The sequence below is a fragment of the Apus apus genome, chromosome 1 (assembly GCF_020740795.1).
Source record: "Apus apus isolate bApuApu2 chromosome 1, bApuApu2.pri.cur, whole genome shotgun sequence".
Taxonomy (NCBI): Eukaryota; Metazoa; Chordata; class Aves; order Apodiformes; family Apodidae; genus Apus; species Apus apus.
The window spans coordinates 133,525,709-133,550,370 of record NC_067282.1 but is presented as its reverse complement, the minus strand read 5'-3'; the positions used below and the strand labels follow the sequence as shown (position 1 = coordinate 133,550,370).

Here is a 24,662-nt window from a genome sequence, read left to right as displayed (position 1 = left end):
CTATCTGTCTGTCTGTCTGTCTGTCTGTCTGTCTGTCTATCTATCTATCATCTATGTCCTGTGGTCTGTTTGTATGCCAGCTGAACAGCCTGGAGGATGCCCTCAGCTTTATTAATAATAAATGGGGGCTTTGACCAAGTCAACCAGGCTTCCCAGCTGACTTGGACAGTCTTTCCTTACAAGAGGTCACACAGTGACCAGTGTGCAGGGACAGTTTTACAAGACAGAAGACTACTAATAAATGCCCCCTCCCACCGCCCTGGCTATATAGTGGGAATTTGTAGTCCCAAGGGACAGGGTAACAAAACCTTCTGCATACCAATGCAGAGCCGTGTTGTGAAGTTGTGTGTTCAAATTGCTGGGTTACAACTTGCTACCTTGTCCTGTCTTTTTCAGCCCTTATCCTCTGAGCAGGAAGGATTTGTCAGTGTTTTCAGACCATTTTTGCTCCTACCTCAGCCTGTGCTCTGCCAGAGGCGAGAGTTCTACTCCAACTCCCGACCTAACGCCTTGTGTTTCACCTCTGTGAAATGGGCACCAGTTCCCGTGTGTGCCCACTCTTGCTGGCATGGGGTTAGTAATGCCATGAGACAGAAGGTCGTGCTTAGCAAGAAAAGCAGAGTGGAGCGACGGAAGCTTTTAAAAAATAAATAGTTTATTTATGAGCACTTATTTGAAACACGAGTATCAGAGAGTCCAGCTCTTTAGTACAAAATCTTTCCTCACTCATGTGACAAGATAAACCATTTTTCTCCCATTTATTTTTCTGTTCTTGAGCCCCAAATGTTGCTGAGGTTTTCTCTCAGGCTGCCTATAGAGTACCCTGGCAAAAAGGCCAGGCCCACTGGTTTTGGATCTTTTGCACGTCAGCGTGTAAAATACCTGCCTGAGCCTTTGAAATACAAAAGCAGCCATTTGTGATTCATCAGATGTTTCCTTATAGTTGCGCCATTTCGTGTCTCTATAGGCAGACACCATGAGAGCACGGAAGAGATTGATCAGGACACAGATCATCCCCACCATGAAGGAGGCTAGGAAGAGACTACCCAGCAGCCTGTTGGATGAAAAGGCAGTATCTCTGAAAGCTGAGATGCAGAAAGAGAAGATGGTCTGAGCTGAGCGAATCACGTTACTGTAATTCCACTCGTGCTGCCCAAAGGCAAGGTAGCCAAAAGCCGTAAACACAAAAATGTGCACCACCAGCACCAGGGCCATGGAGGAGATGGCGGGAAGGGCTGCCAAGAGGGATCTTTGTGCCAGGCGCACGCCATGAAGGAACCTGGCATATTTTAGAGTTTTCAAAATGACAAGAAATACTAAAAAGCCCATAGTAATCCGTAAAATCTGGTCTAAATGAGAAACGGCGTGGAAAGGAATGAAATCATTTGGGTGAAGTAAGTAAAACTTCACTATATCTGCTCCCACCTTAAACTTCATTACCTTTAAACAAACAGCTAGGAGGAATACTGCTTTGAAGCCAAAGCTGATGATATTGGAAATGTTCTTCACGTAATCTTTTTTTTCTTGGCTGATGGTGTGCAGCTCCTCTGCAATGTAAATGAACAGAAAGGCAACAACAATGACAAACACAGCCATTTGAGCTCTAGTTTGCTGGTGAAAAATGGGCAGTGCAAAAGAGTGTACTGCCAGACTTGGTTTTAGGATCCCAAAGTGAGACATTTCAAATACGACTGAGATTGTGCAAAAGAGCTCTGCATCACAGTTAAATGTTGTTAGTTCCATGATCACAGCCCATGTCTTGTCATCAAGCCAGTTGCTCTGCTGTAGAGCATCCAGCCTCGTCGTCGAATTAGGTCTTCCTTCTTCAGGGAAAAAGTAAAACGTGTATCCTTCTGGTCCGTATGTGTGCAAATCTCCATGCGAAGGATACGTCCATGGAGTCCTGTTTGGCTGGTACGTGAACCCACTGTAACTGCTGTTGTCCTTGGGAACAGACTGGTTGGCAAGCTTTGTCCAAGTGCCAGCGTAGTCACCGTCCTCTGGGATATCACTGCCATACTTGTGCAGACAGTGGCTTTTATTGATCACAAAGTTATTTAAAAAGCTGTGAGGATAGAAACATTTTTTCTCCATGCCTTTGGCTCGCACTTGCCTCATCCTAGGCAAGCCAATGATTTTGGACCAGCTGTCAGGAAGAAAGGTTGGCTGAATGTCGTTGTGGATCAAAGGCAAGAACACATCTTTCACCCACACATAGATGTGGTCTAGCTTCTCTACGCTGGAGAGTCGTGGAGAGACTTGGCTGTGGATGAACCGGTTGTAGAGGAAGCTGTTGGTGTTCTCAGTGGAACAGGCAGAATTTAAGAGCAGTGTTAAAAAGACAAGGTGACTGATGAAACCTATGGTGCAAGTAAATGCTTTGGCTTTAATTTTTGCCCTTTTCAGCATCTTTGCAATTTCATCAGTTTCCAAAGGCTTATACTGCTTGGTGCGTCTGATTTTAGCAAGTTTCACGTGCATCTCTCTCATCTTGTCAGCACTCATCGTGTCTTCAGCCAGCTTCATCTCAGGATGCTTTTGCGGACTTAACCACATGATGTTTTCGCAGTATTTTGGAGAGACTGTCCTGAAAGCTGTGAAAAGACTGCTTTTTAAAACTGGGAAGAAAAACACTTTCTTAATAAAGGCGGCTGCAGATGCTAAAAGCCACTCTACTGAAGTCTCATAGCCGTAAGACAAACCATAGAGCACAATGAAGAATGATGATACCCCAGTGACAACTATAATTAGTGCCCACGAGAGGTAGGCAGAGCACCACCACAAAACTCTGTGCTGTCTCTTGTGAGAGGGTGGGGAAGTAATGCTTAGTGGTTTCCTCTCCTTCTGCAAGTTGCCCCCTTCTTCTGCATAGTTATTACTAAAACCAGAGTTTGATGGTGGCCTTCTCTGGCAGGCCACAGCCATCGGAGGGGAGTTTGCGGATGTCGCCTGCTCCTCTCTTCCAGTTACATTTGTATCTTCTTCAGAAATTATGCGGTTGTTCCTGTTTTGGGGACCTGTCTTTCCGGAACGTGGTGGGCTCTGTGAGTTGCTGGGACCAGGAAGGTTCTCCAATGGACTAATATTCCTCAGTTGTGCTGAAGTTTCTGAACGGTACCGTTTTTGCAGACGTTCCTTCAGGTTCTGAAGTTTTCCAGACAGGAACTTTCCAGATGGTGAACTTAACTTTGGGTCCGTCTGAGCCACGCCATGAGAAAAAGGTTCCTTTGGGGAGTACTTAAATAAGGCAAGGATAATCGCTTCCACAGGTATGGTAAGAAACGCACATTCAATCCCTACTGCGATTGGTCTTAGATACCTTGAGTGTGTTGGAGAGTCTTCATTGTTGCCAGCATTAAAGAAAATAATGTTAAGAAACAAGCTTAATAATAATACTGCTAAACAAGAAGACAACCTTTGGAGTCTGCTGAAAGGGCCAATGAGAACGTTAGCAAAAATGGAGAGCCATGTATGGCTCGCTGCCAGGCTGTTGGCAAGATCAATCCAAAAAAAGTCAGTTCTGGGCAGAGGTGTCTTGGGGTTGGTGACGGAAAATGTCCTTTCTAGTAGGTGATCGCCCTTCTCGAGAGAGAGCCATTTCCTGCACATGAAGAACCAGGTCTTCCCAGTGGAGATATTCTCAACTTTGGCTCTGCTCAAAAACCAACTTGGAGATGGGCCCTTGTTATTGTGCCAGACCCTGAAGGAGCAAATGTCGCCCAGGTCCGTCTTAGTTGTTAACAAAAAGCAATCAATGCTTCCTTTTTGGAAAGACTGACAACGTGGGTGCCGTAAACAGTGGATGTCACTGGTGCCTCTCTGGCCAGTGAGCTGAAGAAAGACATCTGCTGTGGTTCCAGCTCCCCAGCGACTGCCTGTGTATAAAGTGACCAAAAAGCTCACCTTGGCAAAGGGGTCGTTGTCTGGCAGAACTGTAATCCTGTTTTTGCTCTCCCTGTCAGCCATGTCTTTTCTCATGGCCCAGAGGGACAAAAGGGAGTAGATAGCCAAAATGAAGAGCACTGTTAGGAGTGTCACTGGGTTTTCAGGTAGGTCTGCTATCAGGGTTTTTCCCAGATCTACTCTGTTGGGAGTAACGAGTACTTTGGCTGCCAGGAACCTGATGCTGAATGTGGTTCCATCTGGGGCAGTGTAGTTGAACTCGGTCGGCTTCATATCGCAAACGCAGTGTACCCTCTGCCAGTCGGTCAAGGAGCCAAGCCTGCATGTGTCTTCTCTCCAGGTACTTTGAATCCCATCCAGAAACACGCACTGATCACTAAAAACATTAATGCTCACCAGATCCTGGGTCTTATGCCTTACTACATAGGGTGTCAGCAGGACAATGGAGATATTATAAGTGTCTGTCTTGATTCCTTGAGCTGCGTCTGTCAGCACAGTCTCTGGGAGACAGACAATGTAGGGAGTCTCAACGTTACAGTCAATGATCGGTGTCTCATTTTTGCTTGCAACTGTTGGCATGTTGTGAAAAGCATCAAAGGAGGCTATGGGATGAGTGTGAGTGACGTTGGTGCCCTTAAAGATCAGCACGTTGAAGGCAACTTTTAATTTGGTCAGGATCTGGAAGTACAGGCGCTTGGCATTTCTGTTGACTTCTACAGTAAATCCTCCGGTTGTGGAATTTTGTTTCTTATTGGGTCCCATTGCTAGCTGAAAAGTTGAAAACTGCGTGTCTTTCCTAGCAATAGTAATTTCTGCTCCTTCAGGCATGATCCCTAGTAGCTCCCCATTAGGCTTGGTCTCTGCCATTTTGAACCCCAAGACTGTTGTTCCGATTTCTGACGTGGAACCTAACCAAGGGAAGGGGTTTTCGTCAAACTCATAAACGGCAGTGGAAATCACGGCATCGTGGGGCACTCCCGAAACACCCCCCTTCTTCAGTGATGGATAAAAGCAGTTCTTGCAGGTGTCTTGGGGAGAGAAAGAATCTGCAATGTTCCTACTTTCGTCTTTCTTCAGCGTGATATTCCAGTTCTTTGTTTCCACGTGAGTGTCCATTTCTCCAGGGACTTTGCCCTGGAAAACTACATCCGTCACATTTTCCATGATGGAGACAACGTCTTTAACTCGACTCGCTTTTACGTTCTGACGAGGCAGAAGAGCAGCTCTCAGGACGTTGGACAAGGACCTTAATATTCCAGTGCTCTGAATTTCGGCATCCTCAGACCAGTGGTGCTCATTATTCTTGAGCAGTTTAGTTGCTTCTGCCAGTTTCTTAATGGCAAGGTCTTGTGATCTGCTGTTCAATTCAGCAGCTTCCTCTGTGACTAGAGAAAGAGCAGCAACTACTTGGTTGATTTCTATTGTGCTCTCCATGGAAACATTCAGGGCTGTTTCAATCAGGGTTTCCCGCAGCTGAGTCTTAGAGTGCATGAGACTTGGTTCAGCTTTAATGTAGTTTAAGATGGAGGCTGCCAGGTAACCCAAATAACTTGCACCAAAATAATCTTTTCTCTGGAGATAAGATGACATTGGCGAGCTTAAACCGGTCACGGAGGTCAGCAGCTGACGGAACACTTCAGCTGGTGCTCGGCCCTTAGCTGGGTTCTTTACACGAACATATAAAGTCACTTGGGTAAACACCCCTAGAGAGTTGTGGACTTGAACATAAAGTGTCAAGGTGTCCTTCTGAGAGGGCGCTGCAGCTGGGAGAAAAGACGGAGGAGTTTTAGGTTCGTAATCAAAGTACAAAATGGCACCAAATGTATTTTCCTCCACAGAAGTTACTTTGGTAGTTTTGGGTACGTTGGAAGCTACCATCACTTTATACATCAGGGGTAAATTGCTGTCAGAAAACCCACTGCACTGAACCACAAATTTTGTCAGAAAGGCTGTACCCTGCTTTGGGTTGATGCTACAGCGGCCAGCCCTAGGAGGTGAAGTCACCGTAAATGCATGTCTGGAGGTTGCAGACCTGCCGTCCCGCGTGGTGACTTTTAACACCAACGTGTAGGATCCACGTGCAGTCTTTGTGAAGGTGAGAGCATGGATAGACAGGTAGGCCCCAAACCTCCCTGTGGAGGTTCTGGAAGACCAGTCAAAAGTAATTTCGGTCAAGTCATCTTCGAGAAGGGACCAGTAGTAGGCTGGGTGGCTGTGTGCTCTACAGTTGAGGCACTTTCCAGACAATATAAATCTCTCTGTTGGAATGAGAGCTTTACCGCAGTTTTCAATGCACATCACATTCAGAAGGAGTGGCGAGCCAGGCTGCACTCTTACAGTTTGGTCAGCATAACTGCTCCTTCCATCCTTCTCAACCACGAGGCGGAAGTAGTACACGGTGTTTCCTGGGAGGGACTCTGGTGGCATCACTTGAACTGGGCCTGAAGCTGTTATCCATTTCAAGTCTCTCTGGGCCTCATGGCATTTCTTCCCAGGGCTGAGTTGCATGGTTTTATAATCTGACAACTCTTTAGTGCAGTACCAAGTAAATGTGATTCCCTTGAGTCCTTCCTCTGAATCAGGATCAAAGGATGTGGAGCCATCAAGAGTCCAATTATCAGAAAAGCCCACTCTGCGGAACGTGCCTCCTGCAATATTTGCTTCTAGATCGCTTTTCTCAATCTGAACATAAACTTTATCTGAGTCCATGAGCATTGGTGCGGACATAGTTGGGGTCGTGGTGACAGTGAAATTAATCAGATACAGCCCGTAATCTAAAGTATAACCAGGAACTGTTATGTGCATCGTTTCTGTACTGAACATTAAAGAAAGGTTCATTGGCTTGCTCCAGTCTGGAATGGTTTGTGTGTCTGGAACAGGGTAGATTCGCCACAGGGGCCTGAGAGGCATACCACCCGGGCAGTTTACTTCTGCATCGGCAAAGTAGAAAAAAGCTGACTTCCTTTTTAAGCGCAAGATAGGGACATGGACTCTAGGTCTGTGAATCCGCACGGACAGCGAAGAGCAGGTGTTTTTCTGGAAAGCCACCGGTGCTTCTGCGGTTTTTGCCGCGGCATTGTCGACTCTGGCTCCTAGAAGAGCCGGTGGCAGAGCCCTCCTGGTACGACTCCCTTTTGCCACAAGCCCCATGTGTTCCTCTGGACCCAAGGGGAAAGCGGCGCGATGGACAAAACGTGTGGTGTTTCTTGCGTGATCCCTGTAGGCACAGGTGCTGTTCTGGAGGAGCCGCATCTCCTGCGCAGGCATCTCGACGCTGACGTTGTGGTGCAGGCAGTCGGGGGCAGCGCATGAGGCAGATGAGCACTGCACCCTGAGGAGGCTGGAAGGCCCGGGGGGACAAGCGCTTCCTGGCAGGAGGCTGGTCTGCAGCACGACCTGGCCTGACCAGCGTGAGGTGTTCCTCACCCACGCTGAGCCCAGGTACCAGGAGCAGTGTGGTGGGGGTGCTGGCCGCCCCCCTTTCCTCTCGGCCTCGCCTCTCGCTCCCGGGGCGGGCTGGTACCGCAGCCTCACGGTGCTGTTCCACAGGCAGGAGACCCGGTGCTCGTTACCCTGCCCTTGCCAGACGCGTTCGGGAGGGCTCTGGCAGGTGACCCGCAGGGGCGGTGGCTGCAGACGGGGCGAGGAGCCCCCCGAGCCCCGCAGGCAGCAGCTGAGCAGCTGCAGGAGCAGGAAAAAAAACGCCTTCGTCGCCATTTGCGGTGGAGGAGGGAGCAGAGCCACGGGAGTGCGCCCTGACGGCGGAAGGCCTGGGGCATTCCAGACACAGGGACGCGGAACGCAGGCCCTGGCAACGGCCCGAGCGGGCTCCAAGCGGCCCCGAGCGGGCTCCGAGCGCTGCCGAGCGGCCCCGAGCGCCTCCGAAAGGCCCCGAGCGGGCTCCGAGCGCTGCCGAGCGGCCCCGAGCGCCTCCGAACGGCTTCGAGCGGGCTCCGAGCGCTGCCGAGCGGCCCCGAGCGCCTCCGAACGGCTTCGAGCGGGCTCCGAGCGCTGCCGAGCGGCCCCGAGCGCCTCCGAAAGGCCCCGAGCGGGCTCCGAGCGCTGCCGAGCGGCCCCGAGCGCCTCCGAACGGCTTCGAGCGGGCTCCGAGCGCTGCCGGGCGGCCCCGAGTGCCCCCGCAGCGGCAGCCGGAGCCTCAGCCTGCGGCGCGGCGGGGAGTGCGGGAGGGCGCGGGGCTGGGGCGGGGCGGGCCGGGCTGGGGCTGAGGGGAGGGCGCGGGGAGACGTCCCCGTGTGGGGAGGCTGTGTTGGAGCTCATCTGCAGCCTCCAGTGCCGGGGTTCCACATCTGTCGGCAGGAGCTCGTTCCTGAGTAGGCGTTCGTGAGCTTTCGTCCCGGCCCTTGATCGCGGTTCTTCTCAGGCTGTTTGTTAGGGGTTCGTGAGCGCCAGAGCTCTGGAGAGCTGCCCCTGCCAGCAGCAGCCCGGCAAGAGCCCAGGCTCCTCAGAGCCAGCTGGGATGCTGACAGGGACCGAAACAGAAACAGTCCTCACGTCCCGTGACTGAACTCCCACCCGAAAGCAGCAGAAAGGGTGAGGCTTTGGTGCTGCTGAGAAGCAGTAGGAAGAGCCAGGGTCTCTCCTGCAGGAAACGTCACAGCCAAGAGCAATTTCTGGAGTCAGAGAGGAAGGTTGTGGGAAACAAGTGTAACAGAACTGAGGCAGCCTGTGTAGAAATGGGAGGTAATACTGCTTTACAAGCTCTCCATGCTGATTTTTACCTGCTCACCCTCTCTCTCTGGTGCATTTCTTGAGCTGTTGGCAAAACAGGTGGTGGCACAGAGAGCTGCTTCAAGTTGAGCTTGTTTTTGGCAGCCGGTGATGAAAGTGGTTTGTGGCCTGTTTTGCAGGCATCTTGAAAAGTAGCCTGTAAGAAGCAGGTGGAACTTTACTTGCCTGTTGGCTTTTCTCTGCACGCTGTTTCTGGTTATAGCATGGATGGTAGACAAAATGGGTAGTTTTACATTCCAGTCTAGGCTCTCAGGCTTGTAGTTGAGTGCGCAAGTGCTTGAGCTGCTGGAACGTGAGCCTTTAATCCAGTCACAGTGGCAAAGCTTTAGGATGCTGTTAGCAAAGATGTCTGTTCCTGGTTGCTTAACATTTTTGCCAGTTGGGTCATTGGATTTTTCATTCTGTTGACTGACTGATTTAGGAGAGCAGTCATGGAGACAACCATGAAGCAGGATGCTCTAGCTGCTGCAGCTGAAGTCCATCATTCAGTAAACGGCACATCTGCCTAAGAAACTCTTCTCATTCTCCAGCTGCTAGGCAGGAGATGTAGCACCTCAGTCAGCGTTCCACAGCTTGTGGAGAAACTACGGCAACTTGATACTGGTTTGCATTTTCGCTTGATCGGATGCCCCTGTTCTTCCTTTTTGTAAGGCTTGTGAACAAATCTGTGGCCCAGCTTCTTTGTTGGCTTAACTCCAGCAGCTTGGTGGGTTTGCTGTGCTAGGCTTTTTGGCCTGCGAGTTACTTAAGGTATTGATTTCAGTTATAAAAACACTCAGGGTTTTATTTAACCACGTCTCTACTTCCCATGAGGTGCGTCTGCAGCAGAAGAACTAGCCAAAAGTTGAGTTGTAATAAATAAAGAATGGGTCTCCTTCCAAGATGTGTAACCCATCAAGATCTTCTTACACTTTATAACATTTTGCTTCATTACTCCCACTGCTGATGCTAACTGAGTCTCCAGACAGAACCACAACTGCACAAGAGGCTTGTGTGTCTGGCCACGCTGTGCTTCCAGCTGTTCTTTTTCTTTCAAAAAAGCATAGGTGATGAAAATACCAGAACAGCATCACTTAGGCAATTGGTTGGCATAGCCTGGAAAACGCACGCGTACAGTGAGTAGGTTTGCATTTGTTCTTTGCAGGCCTGGGAGGATGCTGGACTCGTCCTGTCCATGACTAGCAATGAAGCCTGTAAACTGTTTGATGCTGCGCTGACCCAGGTATGAGCCAAACATGCAAGAACGTGTGCTTTGAAGGGAGTGGTGCATGAAGCAGTCTTTGCTCTAGTTGAAGTTTATGTTTCTATTCTGCCCTGGTGAGGCCGCATCTGGAGTATTGTGTCCAGTTCTGGGCCCCTCAGTTCAGGAAGGACAGGGAACTGCTGGAAAGAGTCCAGCGCAGAGCCACAAAGATGATTAAGGGAGTGGAACATCTCCCTTACGAGGAAAGGCTGAAGGAGCTGGGTCTCTTTAGCTTGGAGAAAAGGAGACTGAGGGGTGACCTCATCAGTGTTTACAACTATGTAAAGGGTGATGGACTTAAGCTTTTTTCAGTGATGTCTAGTGATAGGACAAGGGGTAATGGATGCAAACTGGAGCATAGGAGGTTCAATATGGATATCAGGAAATTTTTTTTTTACTGTGAGAGTGATAGAGCACTGGAACAGGCTGCCCAGAGAAGATGTGGAGTCTCCTTCACTGGAGACATTCAAAACCCACCTAGACACATCCCTGTGTGATGTACTCTAGGTGACCCTGCTCTGGAAGGGGGGTTGGACTAGATGTTCTTTCCAGGTCCCTTCCAACCCCTAGGATTCTGTGATTCTGTGATTCTTAGCAGCTGGGAGAGCCTCACAGTCAGGCTGCCACAGGAGTTGAGCTGTTGGCAGGCAGCAGCAAGCCCTGGAAGCAGGGGGCTGTGCTGGCCACTGCAGCTGTGGGGGAAGCTTCAGCCAGCATGTCCCTCTTGCTTGACATGGGAGAATCAACCAGTTGACATCAACCCCATAGAAATGCACGGTTATTAGTTCTGCTGGTGGCCATCCTACTTTAAAGGAAACAGTTTTTCCTTTTTCCTACTGCACTAACCCTATCTGAATGGAAAGTTTGTCTTTTACTCATTTGTCTTGCTTGCTTTTGGATTTTACACACACAGAGAACAAAAAGAAGCCCAAACTATCTGGGCTTCCTCAACCATCTCTCTCCCTTCCTTACAGTATGCAACCTGGACCAACAATGAGAGCCTGGGAGGCATTGAGGGGTGTCTGTCCAAGTTGAAAGCAGCAGATCCAAATTTCAGTACGTAGAATCTGGAATTCTTTGCATGCAAAGTGCTGGATAATACCTTGTGCCGTGGTGTTTCCCTGGCTTTGCTTAGGCCGGTGCGAGATGGTGGGCTGTAGAATTCTGTACAAGTTCTTCAGAGTTTAGAGGAGGCTGGGATGGTTTTGTGTGGGTTTTTTTCCCTTTTCAAGTCTTTGTAAACAGTTATAATGAAAGGCTGTAAAAACTTCAGGCTTCTGAAACCTCCCAGATCACTGTGAATACAAGTTTTGTTTCAAACAGCCCAACAACTCCCCCTCATTTTTACATAGGGATGAATTACGTGCAGTGCTGTACAGCTCAAGCTGCAATGTGTTGTTTTCCGTAGCAATGGGACATGTCATTGCTAATGGTTTGGAGCTGATTGGCACGGGAAGTTCAGTGCGGCTCAGTAAAGAGCTGGACAGTGCGATGAGAACGATGATGACACTTTCAAAATCACAGCCACTGACTGAGCGGGAGAAGCTCCACGTGTCAGCGCTGGACATGTTTGCCAGTGGGTGAGTCCACTCTCGTCCCATTTCAAGGGCTGTGAAGAGTTTTAGCCATCACAGGTGGAAGCTATACCTGGTAGGAGTGTTGCCTGACATGAGCAGACACCTAGCAAGGAGTGGGGATGAGATGTCAGTGGTTGTTCTTCAGTTTCTCTCTCTGAACTGTAAGTGCCACGACTAGTTAGTGAGCAGCACAGTAGGAGGGGAACTCTTCTATTGCTTCATATAAGTAAGCACTCCAATCTGTCCTAGATCCATCAGTGAAATACACGGTTTAGAACTAGAAAACTAAGTATTTACTTCCAATAACGTCCAATATAATGTAACAGAGACTTGGCTCCACAGAATATTAGATGTAGATATGTATGTGGTATATGATGAATCTGTGTGCATTGCAGAAATCATGGAGATAATGATATTTTAGGAATGTTGCTGTGGACTGATGCACTGTACCTCTGTATCCAGCACAATCTTTTCTTTTTGTTTTCTTCCACAAACAATGCAGAGAATACAGACTGAATGCTAAAATAATAATGAACCTAACTGAGGTTCCCCAGAACCTCACAGCACAGAGGAGTCACATTTTTCCAGCTCCAGGTGAGGTGTTACCTCACCTCAGAAAAATCTAAACCCCTTAGTTTTTTAAGTACAATATGCTGGTTTCGTTTGCTGGGAAGTAAGATAATTTAGCAGTTTTGACTGCATTTTTATAAACTTTTCTAGACGCAATGCTACAGAAGTGCAGGTTGTTGTCCACTTAGTTATAAAGCAACAGGAAACACCCACGTGCCAAGCATTTCTTAAGAATAAAAACCTAGCAAGTACCCCTTGTCCTCAACCTTAGAGGCATGTAGTTACATGTGAATTGTAACACTGCCAAAAAAAAAAAAAAAAGTCACAGACTTAAGTGATATCACCAATTAATCTTGTACGGGGTTAGGCATAGGACTCATCAACAGAAAAACAAAACAAACCTTTTGTGTGAGATTAGACAGGGGTCTGACAAGGAACTTTCAATCTCTTTTGAGAGGTTCTCTGAGACTGCTAGAAAATGAATAGATTTGGACCTTGAAGCTAACCAAAAGATGTTTATCATGCTGTTTATAGGTCAGTCAGCCCTGCATAACAGAGTCAGATTGCAGGAGTCATTGCAAACAAAAAGCAGAGGCCAGGGCAAAGTAAGATATGCAAGATCATTGTCTATGAGGGGTTGCACAAATCGAGCCCTGGCAGGGTTCAAACAGTGTGTACATTGTAATCAAGGAGGGCACTGGAAAAGGGATTGTCCCCAGATCCCTGGCAGAACCTCTGGCAGAACAGGCCCCTCTAGGTCTAAATTAGATCCTGTCTCTGAAATACTGGCAATAGATTGGTGACCCTGACATGATAGAGACTCAGATTGATGGGAACCAGGGGTGGAATTAAATTCCCCATGAGAGCCCCTGGTTACAATCAAGGTGGGGAAGGAGAAGGTTAATTTTTTGGTACAGGATACAGGAGCTACTTATTCTGTTTGAAACTCTTGCAAGGGACCTTTAAGTTTTCTATGCCAGTTGTTGGTGCGACAGGGAAAAGAGAAGTGAAGTCCTTTTTCCAGTCCCTCCTTGGAGCTATCTGGAGTGAAAGAGGGCTTTTAGCATCACAAGGTACCCCTAATGGGACCAAGACAGTGGATGGTGGAGAGTGCCGTGCAAGGGCCACCACCAGGAGAGGTCAAAAGAGGAAATACACTGGGAGACGATTGGCAAATTGACTTTTTCTAACTACCACCACCAAATGGATACAGGTATTTGTTGGTGTTAGTAGATACCTTCTAAGGTCTACTTCCTAAGGCCTTTCCATGTTGCACCAATGAGGAAAAGGAAGTAAGTGAAATTCTTTTGAAAGAAATGATACCTAGATTTGGAGTGCCTATAGGAATGATGTCAGACAGGTGACCCCACTTTATATCTAAGGTGATATAAGACTTAGTGAAGGTTTTGGGCATAAGGTGAGATTTGCATACCCACAGAGCTGTCCCCCCAAAGTCACAAAGCTCCACGCCTTTGTACACGCTTGGCTGGTTTGCCCCACCTAGCTAATACCCATTCCTGGTTTTCAGAGTTAATGAGCAGAGGGGACTCGTCTTTAGGTGCTTCAGGAATTTTGCCCCGTTCTAAGCAAAGCACATTAATTCTATCTATCTGTCTGTCTGTCTGTCTGTCTGTCTGTCTGTCTGTCTATCTATCTATCTATCATCTATGTCCTGTGGTCTGTTTGTATTCCAGCTGAACAGCCTGGAGGATGCCCTCAGCTTTATTAATAAGAAATGGGGGCTTTGACCAAGTCAACCAGGCTTCCCAGCTGATTTGGACAGTCTTTCCTTACAAGAGGTCACACAGTGACCAGTGTGCAGGGACAGTTTTACAAGACAGAAGACTACTAATAAATGCCCCCTCCCACCGCCCTGGCTATATAGTGGGAATTTGTAGTCCCAAGGGACAGGGTAACAAAACCTTCTGCATACCAATGCAGAGCAGTGTTGTGAAGTTGTGTGTTCAAATTGCTGGGTTACAACTTGCTACCTTGTCCTGTCTTTTTCAGCCCATATCCTCTGAGCAGGAAGGATTTGTCAGTGTTTTCAGACCATTTTTGCTCCTACCTCAGCCTGTGCTCTGCCAGAGGCGAGAGTTCTACTCCAACTCCCGACCTAACGCCTTGTGTTTCACCTCTGTGAAACGGGCACCAGTTCCCGTGTGTACCGGCTCTCGCTGGCATGGGGTTAGTAATGCTCTAAAATTATTTGAAATACCAGTATTTCAAAGGCTCAGGCAGGTGTTTTACCTTCTGACCTGCAAAACATCCAAAACCAGTGGGCCTGGCCTTTTTCCCAGGGTACTCTATAGGCAGCCTGAGAGGAGACCTCGGCGACATTTGGGGCTCAAGAACAGAAAAATAAATGGGAGAAAAATGGTTTATCTTGTCATATGAGTGAGAAAAGATTTTGTGCTAAAGAGCTGGACTCTCTGATACTTGTGTTTCAAATAAGTGCTCATAAATAAACTATTTATTTTTTAAAAGCTTCCGTCGCTCCACTTCCCTTTTCTTGCTAAGCATTTCACTGGTTTTTCACGTCTGTGTCCTGTCAGGGTTTTTCTCAGATCTACTCTTTTGGGAGTAACGAGAACTTTGGCTGCCAGGAACCTGATGCTGAACGTGGATCCTTCTGGGGCAGTGTAGTTGAACTCAGTCTGCTTCATATCGCAAATGCAGTGTACCCTCTGCCAGTCGGTCAAGGAGCCAAGCCTGCATGTGTCTTCTCTCCAGGTACTTTGAATCCCATCCAGAAACATGCACTGATCACTAAAAACATTAATGCTCACCAGTTTCTTGGTCGTATGCCTTACAACATAGGGTGCCAGCAGGACAATGGAGACATTATAAGTGTCTGTCTTGATTCCTTGAGCTGCGTCTGTCAGCATACTCTCTGGGAGACAGACAATGTAGGGAGTCTTAACGTTACAGTCCATGATCGGTGTCTCATTTTTGCTTGCAACTGTTGGCATGTTGTGAAAAGCATCAAAGGAGGCTATGGGATGAGTGTGAGTGACATTGGTGCCCTTAAAGATTAGCACCTTGAAGGCAACTTTTAATTTGGTCAGGATCTGGAAGTACAGGTGCTTGGCATTTCTGTTGACTTCTACAGTAAATCGTCCGGTTGTGGAATTTTGTTTCTTATTGGGTCCCATTGCTAGCTGAAAAGTTGAAAACTGCGTGTCTTTCCTAGCAATAGTAATTTCTGCTCCTTCAGGCATGATCCCTAGTAGCTCCCCATTAGGCTTGGTCTCTGCCATTTTGAACCCCAAGACCGTTGTTCCGATTTCTGACGTGGAACCTAACCAAGGGAAGGGGTTTTCGTCAAACTCATAAACGGCAGTGGAAATCACGGCATCGTGGGGCACTCCCGAAACACCCCCCTTCTTCAGTGATGGATAAAAGCAGTTCTTGCAGGTGTCTTGGGGAGAGAAAGAATCTGCAATGTTCCTACTTTCGTCTTTCTTCAGCGTGATATTCCAGTTCTTTGTTTCCACATGAGTGTCTGTTTCTCCAGGGACTTTGCCCTGGAAAACTACCTCCATCACATTTTCCATGATGGAGACAATGTCTTTAATTCGACTTGCTTTTACGTTCTGACGAGGCAGAAGAGCAGCTCTCAGGACGTTGGACAAGGACCTTAATATTCCAGTGCTCTGAATTTCGGCTTCCTCAGACCAATGGGGCTCATTATTCTTGAGCACTTTAGTTGCTTCTGCCAGCTTCTTAATGGCAAGGTCTTGTGATCTGCTGTTCAATTCAGCAGCTTCCTCTGTGACCAGAGAAAGAGCGGCAACTACTTGGTTGATTTCTATCGTGCTCTCCATGGAAACATTCAGGGCTGTTTCAATCAGGGTTTCCCGAAGCTGAGTCTTAGAGTGCTTGAGAGTTGGTTCAGCTTTAATGTAGTTTAAGATGGAGGCTGCCAGGTAACCCAAATAATTTGCACCAAAATAATCTTTACTCTGGAGATAAGATGTCATTGGTGAGCTTAAACCGGTCACGGAGGACAGCAGCTGACGGTACACAACAGCTGGTGCTCGGCCCTTAGCTGGGTTCTTTACACGAACATATAAAGTCACTTGGGTAAACACCCCAAGGGAGTTGTGGACTTGAACATAAAGTGTCAAGGTGTCCTTCTGAGAGGGCGCTGCAGCTGGGAGAAAAGACGGAGGAGTTTTAGGTTCGTAATCGAAGTACAAAATGGCACCAAATGTATTTTCCTCCACAGAAGTTATTTTGGTAGTTTTGGGTATGTTGGAAGCTACCATCACTTTATACATCAGGGGTAAATTGCTGTCAGAAAACCCACTGCACTGAACCACAAATTTTGTCAGAAAGGCTGTACCCTGCTTTGGGTTGATGCTACAGTGGCCAGCCCTAGGAGGTGAAGTCACCGTAAATGCATGTCTGGAGGTTGCAGACCTGCCGTCCCGCGTGGTGACTTTTAACACCAACGTGTAGGATCCACGTGCAGTCTTTGTGAAGGTGAGAGCACGGATAGACAGGTAGGCCCCAAACCTCCCTGTGGAGGTTCTGGAAGACCAGTCAAAAGTAATTTCGGTCAAGTCGTCTTCGAGAAGGGACCAGTAGTAGGCTGGGTGGCTGTGTGCTCTACAGTTGAGGCACTTTCCAGACAATATAAATCTCTCTGTTGGAATGAGAGCTTTACCACAGTTTTCAATGCACATCACATTCAGAAGGAGTGGCGAGCCAGGCTGCACTCTTACAGTTTGGTCAGCATAACTGCTCCTTCCATCCTTCTCAACCACGAGGCGGAAGTAGTACACGGTGTTTCCTGGGAGGGACTCTGGTGGCATCACTTGAACTGGGCCTGAAGCTGTTATCCATTTCAAGTCTCTCTGGGCCTCATGGCATTTCTTCCCAGGGCTGAGTTGCATGGTTTTATAATCTGACAACTCTTTAGTGCAGTACCAAGTAAATGTGATTCCCTTGAGTCCTTCCTCTGAATCAGGATCGAAGGATGTGGAGCCATCAAGAGTCCAATTATCAGAAAAGCCCACTCTGCGGAACGTGCCTCCTGCAATATTTGCTTCTAGATCGCTTTTCTCAATCTGAACATAAGCTTTATCTGAGTCCATGAGCATTGGTGCGGACATAGTTGGGGTCGTGGTGACAGTGAAATTAATCAGATACAGCCCGTAATCTAAAGTATAACCAGGAACTGTTATGTGCATCGTTTCTGTACTGAACATTAAAGGAAAGTTCATTGGCTTGCTCCAGTCTGGAATGGTTTGTGTGTCTGGAACAGGGTAGATTCGCCACAGGGGCCTGAGAGGCATACCACCCGGGCAGTTTACTTCTACATCAGCAACGAAGAAAAAAGCTGACTTCCTTTTTAAGCGCAAGATAGGGACATGGACTCTAGGTCTGTGAATCCGCACGGACAGCGAAGAGCAGGTGTTTTTCTGGAAAGCCACCGGTGCTTCTGCGGTTTTTGCCGCGGCATTGTCGACTCTGGCTCCTAGAAGAGCCGGTGGCAGAGCCCTCCTGGTACGACTCCCTTTTGCCACAAGCCCCATGTGTTCCTCTGGACCCAAGGGGAAAGCGGCGCGATGGACAAAACGTGTGGTGTTTCTTGTGTGATCCCTGTAGGCACAGGTGCTGTTCTGGAGGAGCCGCATCTCCTGCGCAGGCATCTCGACGCTGACGTTGTGGTGCAGGCAGTCGGGGGCAGCGCATGAGGCAGATGAGCACTGCACCTTGAGGAGGCTGGAAGGCCCGGGGGGACAAGCGCTTCCTGGCAGGAGGCTGGTCTGCAGCACGACCTGGCCTGACCAGCGTGAGGTGTTCCTCACCCACGCTGAGCCCAGGTACCAGGAGCAGTGTGGTGGGGGTGCTGGCCGCCCCCCTTTCCTCTCGGCCTCGCCTCTCGCTCCCGGGGCGGGCTGGTACCGCAGCCTCACGGTGCTGTTCCACAGGCAGGAGACCCGGTGCTCGTTACCCTGCCCTTGCCAGACGCGTTCGGGAGGGCTCTGGCAGGTGACCCGCAGGGGTGGTGGCTGCAGACGGGGCGAGGAGCCCCCCGAGCCCCGCAGGCAGCAGCTGAGCAGCTGCAGGAGCAGGAAAAAAAGCGCCTTCGTCGCCATTTGCGGTGGAGGAGGGAGCAGAGCCACGGGAGTGCGCCCTGACGGCGGAAGGCCTGGGGCATTCCAGACACAGGGACGCGGAACGCAGGCCCTGGCAACGGCCCCAGCGCTTCCGAGCGGGCTCCGAACGGCCCCGAGCGGGCTCCGATCGCTGCCGAGCGGCCCCGAGCGCCTCCGAAAGGCCCCGAGCGGGCTCCGAGCGCTGCCGAGCGGCCCCGAGCGCCTCCGAAAGGCCCCGAGCGGGCTCCGAGCGCTGCCGGGCGGCCCCGAGTGCCCCCGCAGCGGCAGCCGGAGCCTCAGCCTGCGGCGCGGCGGGGAGTGCGGGCGGGCGCGGGGCTGGGGCTGAGGGGAGGGCGCGGGGAGACGTCCCCGTGTGGGGAGGCTGTGTTGGAGCTCATCTGCAGCCTCCAGTGCCAGGGTTCCACATCTGTCGGCAGGAGCTCGTTCCTGAGTAGGCGTTCGTGAGCTTTCGTCCCGGCCCTTGATCGCGGTTCTTCTCAGGCTGTTTGTTAGGGGTTCGTGAGCGCCAGAGCTCTGGAGAGCTGCCCCTGCCAGCAGCAGCCCGGCAAGAGCCCAGGCTCCTCAGAGCCAGCTGGGATGCTGACAGGGACCGAAACAGAAACAGTCCTCACGTCCCATGACTGAACTCCCACCCGAAAGCAGCAGAAAGGGTGAGGCTTTGGTGCTGCTGAGAAGCAGCAGGAAGAGCCAAGGCCTCTCCTGCAAGAAACGTCACAGCCAAGAGCAATTTCTGGAGTCAGAGAGGAAGGTTGTGGGAAACTTTGTTTACATCTTCTTTTGCAGTGTTTGCGTCATTCCTTATGTTTGCCTCTTCTTCAGACAATGTGCGGTTGTTCCAGTTTTGGGGACCTGCCTTGCTTCTCATCTTTCTGGAACTTGGTGGGCTCTCTGAGTTGCTGGGACCAGGAAGGTTCTCCAATGGACTAATGTTCCTCAGTTGTGCTGGTTTCTGAACGGTACCGTTTTTGCAGACATTCCTTCAGGTTCTGAAGTTTTCCAGACAAGAACTTTCCAGACGGTGAACTTAAGTTTGGGTCCGTCTGAGCCACGCCATGAGAAAAAGGTTCCTTTTGGGAATAACTAATGTACTGTCCTGGTTTGAGCCAGGATAGAACCAATTTATTTTCTTGTAATTTTACTTGCAGTGAAGCCTCTTCTTAGTAGCTGCACTTGCTGAAATTAACAGCATGTTTCTCAGTTTGCGTCTTCTGGGACTGCTAATGCTTGATGTTTATAGTTACAGCTAAGAGTGGTATGCAGAACCAACGCCACCACTTGGTCTGAAAGACATCTTATTCTATGACGGATATAGATGGGAGTAAGGGGATCATACTTGCAACCCTCCTTTGGGGAAGATCAGATCTGATAAGTGACCAAAACTGATCAAAGTATTCCATCACATATGCATCATACTTAGTATAAATTTGAGGGATCACAAGTGTCAACTCCTCCTCATCCATGGCCAGCATTCTGGGATGATTCCATCTGTTCATCTGCCTTTGATCCTGGTCTGTGTGTTCCTGAGTTTTTGCATTCCTGAATCCAGCTCTGGTCTGCTGCAGACTCCAGGAGTCGAGTCCCAGACTTTTCCAGGGCTTGCACTGCAGCCTCTGTGGTGATGTGTTACTGGGGCGGGGGGCGATTGTTGTTTTGTATGTATTTGTATATATTTCATTATTTTCCTTTTCATCACTGTTGTTTCATTGAAGCTGTGTACTTTAGTTTCTAACCCATCATTCCTTCTCATTCTCTCTCCCTTCCCTGTAGGGGAGGGGAGAGGGGCTAACAGAGGGCATCTGTCCTTTGTTTAATTGCCGGCCCAGCGTTAAACCTTGACTGAACCTGTACCACTGGAAAGCCACAGACTCTATGGAGAGTAAGCAGGAGAGGTCCTTGTGTTGGTAAAGCACAGTGCATGTGTTGGGGCCGTCTGTGGAAACAGGGCTATTGCTTTCTTTGGTTGTGTAAAACTGGCTGTGGTTGTACCTGAAAAAGTAAGTCTTCCTGTTGATCTTCCCTGGGTGAAGGTTGACATGGGTGGGAGTTTCTCTGCCTGTAGTTAGGCTCAGCATACTATTGAGTAGATGTAGTTTTTCTGTCAATTCCTCAAACCTCTCTCCATCAACATGGAAGCAGATGCTGGCCACCTCCACCTCACCCAGAGCCTGAGGTGTGGGAATGGCTCAGAAGTTGCTCGGCAGGGTGAAGGAACTGCAGGAAGGGAGCCAGCCTCCCGTGGGTTGCATTTCCACCATTCTGCAGGCCAGTGTCGTTAAGATAAGAGGCTGAAGCTTCCAGGAGAGGCTGAGGGGCTCTAAGGAGCGCGGAGCCGATGCTGAGGATGTGCAGCAAGTCAGGCTTCCTTAAAGGAGAGCCTAAGGCTTGCCTGAGGCGTCTGCCCAGTGCTCAGGGAAGCCACGCGAAGCCCTCGCTGCCTGTAGCGCTCAGTCGAGCGGTAGCACAGGTCTGTTGCAAGTCGGCTGTCCGACAGACAGCAGGTGCTGGCGTGTCTTGGTGCTCGGTGCTGGGAAGGAGGAGGGTAGCGGGGCTGCCTCCCGGGAAGCAGCCCCTGGCAACGGCCCGAGGAGCCCCGAGCGGCGCCGAGTCCCGCCGCAGCGGCGCCCGCAGCCGCGGCCTCCGGCGGCCCCGCCCGCTCCTGGCCCGGCCCCAGCCCGGCCTCCCCCTCCCGCCGCGGGGAGGCGCGGAGCCGCCGTGCCCGGGGCCCTGCGGGGGATCATGGCGCCGCTGCGGGACTGCAAGGTGAGGGCCGGCCTGAGGCGCAGCGGGACGGCGTGCGGGGGCTCTCCTCCCCGGTGGGCCTTGGGGAGGCCGCGGGCCCGCCCGAGAGCCGGGCTGGGGCTGAGCGGAGGGCGCGGGGAGACGTCCCCGTGTGGGGAGGCTGTGTTGGAGCTCATCTGCAGCCTCCAGTGCCGGGGTTCCATATCTGTCTGCAGGAGCTCGTTCCTGAGTAGGCGTTCGTGAGCTTTCGTCCCGGCCCTTGATCGCGGTTCTTCTCAGGCTGTTTGTTAGGGGTTCGTGAGCGCCAGAGCTCTGGAGAGCTGCCCCTGCCAGCAGCAGCCCGGCAAGAGCCCAGGCTCCTCAGAGCCAGCTGGGATGCTGACAGGGACCGAAACAGAAACAGTCCTCACGTCCCGTGACTGAACTCCCACCCGAAAGCAGCAGAAAGGGTGAGGCTTTGGTGCTGCTGAGAAGCAGTAGGAAGAGCCAAGGCCTCTCCTGCAAGAAACGTCACAGCCAAGAGCAATTTCAGGAGTCGGAGAGGAAGGTTGCAGGCCGGAGATGTAGCACCTCAGTCAGCGTTCCACAGCTTGTGGAGAAACTACGGCAACTTGATACTGGTTTGCATTTTAGCTTGATCGGATGCCCCTGTTCTTCCTTTTTGTAAGGCTTGTGAACAAATCTGTGGCCCAGCTTCTTTGTTGGCTTAACTCCAGCAGCTCGATGGGTTTGCTGTGCCAGGCTTTTTGGCCTGCAAGTTACTTAAGGTATTGATTTCAGTTATAAAAACACTCAGGGTTTTATTTAACCACGTCTCTACTTCCCATGAGGTGCGTCTGCAGCAGAAGAGCTAGCCAAAAGTTGAGTTGTAATAAATTAAGAATGGGTCTCCTTCCAAGATGTGTAACCCATCAAGATCTTCTTACACTTTATAACATTTTGCTTCGTTACTCCCACTGCTGATGCTAACTGAGTCTCCAGACAGAACCACAACTGCACAAGAGGCTTGTGTGTCTGGCCACGCTGTGCTTCCAGCTGTTCTTTTTCTTTCAAAAAAGCATAGGTGATGAAAATACCGGAACAGCATCACTTAGGCAATTGGTTGGCATAGCCTGGAAAACACACGCGTGCAGTGAGTGGGTTTGCATTTGTTCTTTGCAGGCCTGGGAGGATGCTGGACTCGTCCTGTCCACGACTAGCAACGAAGCCTGTAAACTGTTTGATGCTGCGCTGACCCAGGTATGAGCCAAACATGCAAGAAATTGTGCTTTGAAGGGACTGGTGCATGAAGCAGTCTTTGCTCTAATTGAAGTTTACGTTTCTTAGCAGCTGGGAGAGCCTCACAGTGAGGCTGCCACAGGAGTTGAGCTGTTGGCAGGCAGCAGCAAGCCCTGGAAGCAGGGGGCTGTGCTGGCCACTGCAGCTGTGGGGGAAGCTTCAGCCAGCATGTCCCTCCTGCTTGACATGGGAGAATCAACCAGTTGACATCAACCCCATAGAAATGCACGGTTATTAGTTCTGCTGGTGGCCATCCTACTTTAAAGGAAACAGTTTTTCCTTTTTCCTACTGCACTAACCCTATCTGAATGGAAAGTTTGTCTTTTACTCATTTGTCTTGCTTGCTTTTGGATTTTACACACACGGAGAACAAAAAGAAGCCCAAACTATTTGGGCTTCTCAACCATCTCTCTCCTTTCCTTACAGTATGCAACCTGGACCAACAATGAGAGCCTGGGAGGCATTGAGGGGTGTCTGTCCAAGTTGAAAGCAGCAGATCCAAATTTCGGTACGTAGAATTCTTTGCATGGGAAGTGCTGGATAATACCTTGTGCCGTGGTGTTTCCCTGGCTTTGCTTAGGCCGGTGCGAGATGGTGGGCTGTAGAATTCTGTACAACTTCTTCAGAGTTTAGAGGAGGCTGGGATGGTTTTGTGGGGTTTTTTTTCCCTTTTCAAGTCTTTGTAAACAGTTATAATGAAAGGCTGTAAAAACTTCAGGCTTCTGAAACCTCCCAGATCACTGTGAATACAAGTCTTGTTTCAAACAGCCCAACAACTCCCCCTCATTTTTACATAGGGATGAATTACGTGCAGTGCTGTACAGCTCAGGCTGCAATGTGTTGTTTTCCGTAGCAATGGGACATGTCATTGCTAATGGTTTGGAGCTGATTGGCACGGGAAGTTCAGTGCGGCTCAGTAAAGAGCTGGACAGTGCGATGAGAACGATGATGACACTTTCAAAATCACAGCCACTGACTGAGCGGGAGAAGCTCCACGTGTCAGCGCTGGACATGTTTGCCAGTGGGTGAGTCCACTCTCGTCCCATTTCAAGGGCTGTGAAGAGTTTTAGCCATCACAGGTGGAAGCGATACCTGGTAGGAGTGTTGCCTGACATGAGCAGACACCTAGCAAGGAGTGGGGATGAGATGTCAGTGGTTGTTCTTCAGTTTCTCTCTCTGAACTGTAAGTGCCACGACTAGTTAGTGAGCAGCACAGTAGGAGGGGAACTCTTCTATTGCTTCATATAAGTAAGCACTCCAATCTGTCCTAGATCCATCAGTGAAATCCATGGTTTAGAACTAGAAAACTAAGTATTTACTTCCAATAACGTCCAATATAATGTAACAGAGACTTGGCTCCACAGAATATTAGATATAGATATGTGTGTGGTATATGATGAATCTGTGTGCATTGCAGAAATCATGGAGATAATGAGTCATAATTTGTTTCAAATAAAGGGATGAGCATGGATTTACCTCACACACTTCTTAGCAAAGGTAAAGAGGAAGTTACTTAAGCCCTGTTACTGTTTGATTACCACTAGAGGAGAGGGAAGATGTCTTTGCACATAGGAATTTAGATTAGTTACAGTAGATCTCTGTCAAAAATTGTTCAATACTCTAGGAGAATCTTCAGATTTATTGTTCAAGCTTGTTTCCTTGTGTGTTTCAGTGACTTGTGGTAACACAAGGACATTTCTTTCAAAAGATTTCCCAGAAAGTGCTCAGTGAAGAAAATGTCACTATTACTTTTTAAAAAGACTTAAGAAATTCAAGGGAAAAAAGTCACTTGCTGTTAAATTTTCTATTTTTCAGACTACTGTGCGTTTAGATCTAACAGTAGAGGCAAGTATGTCTGCTTTCTCTCAGTGATCAAAACCATTTTTTATTTCTAGCCAGCTTCCAAAAGCTTGCGATCTGTGGGAACAGATTCTGCAGAGCCATCCAACTGACCTGCTAGCCCTCAAATTTTCCCAGGACACTTATTTTTACCTGGGATATCAAATACAGATGCGAGATTCTGTTGCCCGGGTTTATCCTTTTTGGACGCCTGATAATCCACTAAGCAGGTGGGTCATTCTTCCTTTGGAAAATTTCTCTTTATCTGGTGTGCATGTGCTTTGTGGGTTTTTTTAAGTTCAGACCCATCTGTTGGCAACAGACTTGTATACAAAGTCAAGGGTTTAGAAGTGAGTCACACCTGAGTACAGCTAGGAAAGCTCTCCTGTATCCAAGCTGACACTGTTGTTGAGGGGTTTTCCTTAAGTGACTTTCCTTAAGTACATTTTGCTCTCAGATATGGCACATGGTATGTAACAAAACAGGATAAAATCGTGTCCTTGCTGGGGTCAGTGGCAAAGCTCCTTTGGGCTTTTATGGGTCCAGTATTTTGCTTGGGGCTCACATTGTGGGTGGTGGAGCACATCAGTGGAAGGAAGACAGGAGCTGTAATTTCTAATTCTGAAATAAAAT

The 24,662-nt window shown here is 49.3% G+C and overlaps 2 protein-coding genes across 5 annotated transcripts in view; one reads left to right on the top strand and one right to left on the bottom strand.

Moving 5' to 3' along the window:
- Window positions 1–634: 634 nt before the first annotated feature.
- On the bottom strand, window positions 635–8,181 carry PKDREJ (polycystin family receptor for egg jelly). The gene has a single exon (XM_051618379.1). The coding sequence runs from the start codon at window positions 8,179–8,181 to the stop codon at window positions 727–729; it is 7,455 nt and encodes a 2,484-aa protein (XP_051474339.1). The 3' UTR covers window positions 635–726.
- A 351-nt stretch (window positions 8,182–8,532) lies between these two features.
- TTC38 (tetratricopeptide repeat domain 38) overlaps window positions 8,533–24,662 on the top strand; it is a 30,370-nt gene continuing 14,240 nt past the window's right edge. The window contains exons 1-5 of one of the 4 annotated variants that reach the window (XM_051608482.1): window positions 8,533–8,604; window positions 9,797–9,874; window positions 22,617–22,698; window positions 23,044–23,215; window positions 24,086–24,259. In XM_051608482.1, coding sequence (XP_051464442.1) covers window positions 9,827–9,874; window positions 22,617–22,698; window positions 23,044–23,215; window positions 24,086–24,259 — 476 coding nt within the window. In that variant the 5' untranslated portion in view covers window positions 8,533–8,604; window positions 9,797–9,826. Of the gene's footprint in view, window positions 8,605–9,796; window positions 9,875–18,515; window positions 18,922–20,825; window positions 20,934–22,073; window positions 22,152–22,616; window positions 22,699–23,043; window positions 23,216–24,085; window positions 24,260–24,662 lie in introns of those variants that run through there. The other 3 variants (XM_051608479.1, XM_051608478.1, XM_051608481.1) reach the window with 3 other exon arrangements.

What these genes read in the sequence shown, in the direction of transcription:
- PKDREJ (XM_051618379.1), bottom strand. Translation starts at nt 8,181, where the DNA reads ATGAGCTCCAACACAGCCTCCCCACACGGGGACGTCTCCCCGCGCCCT.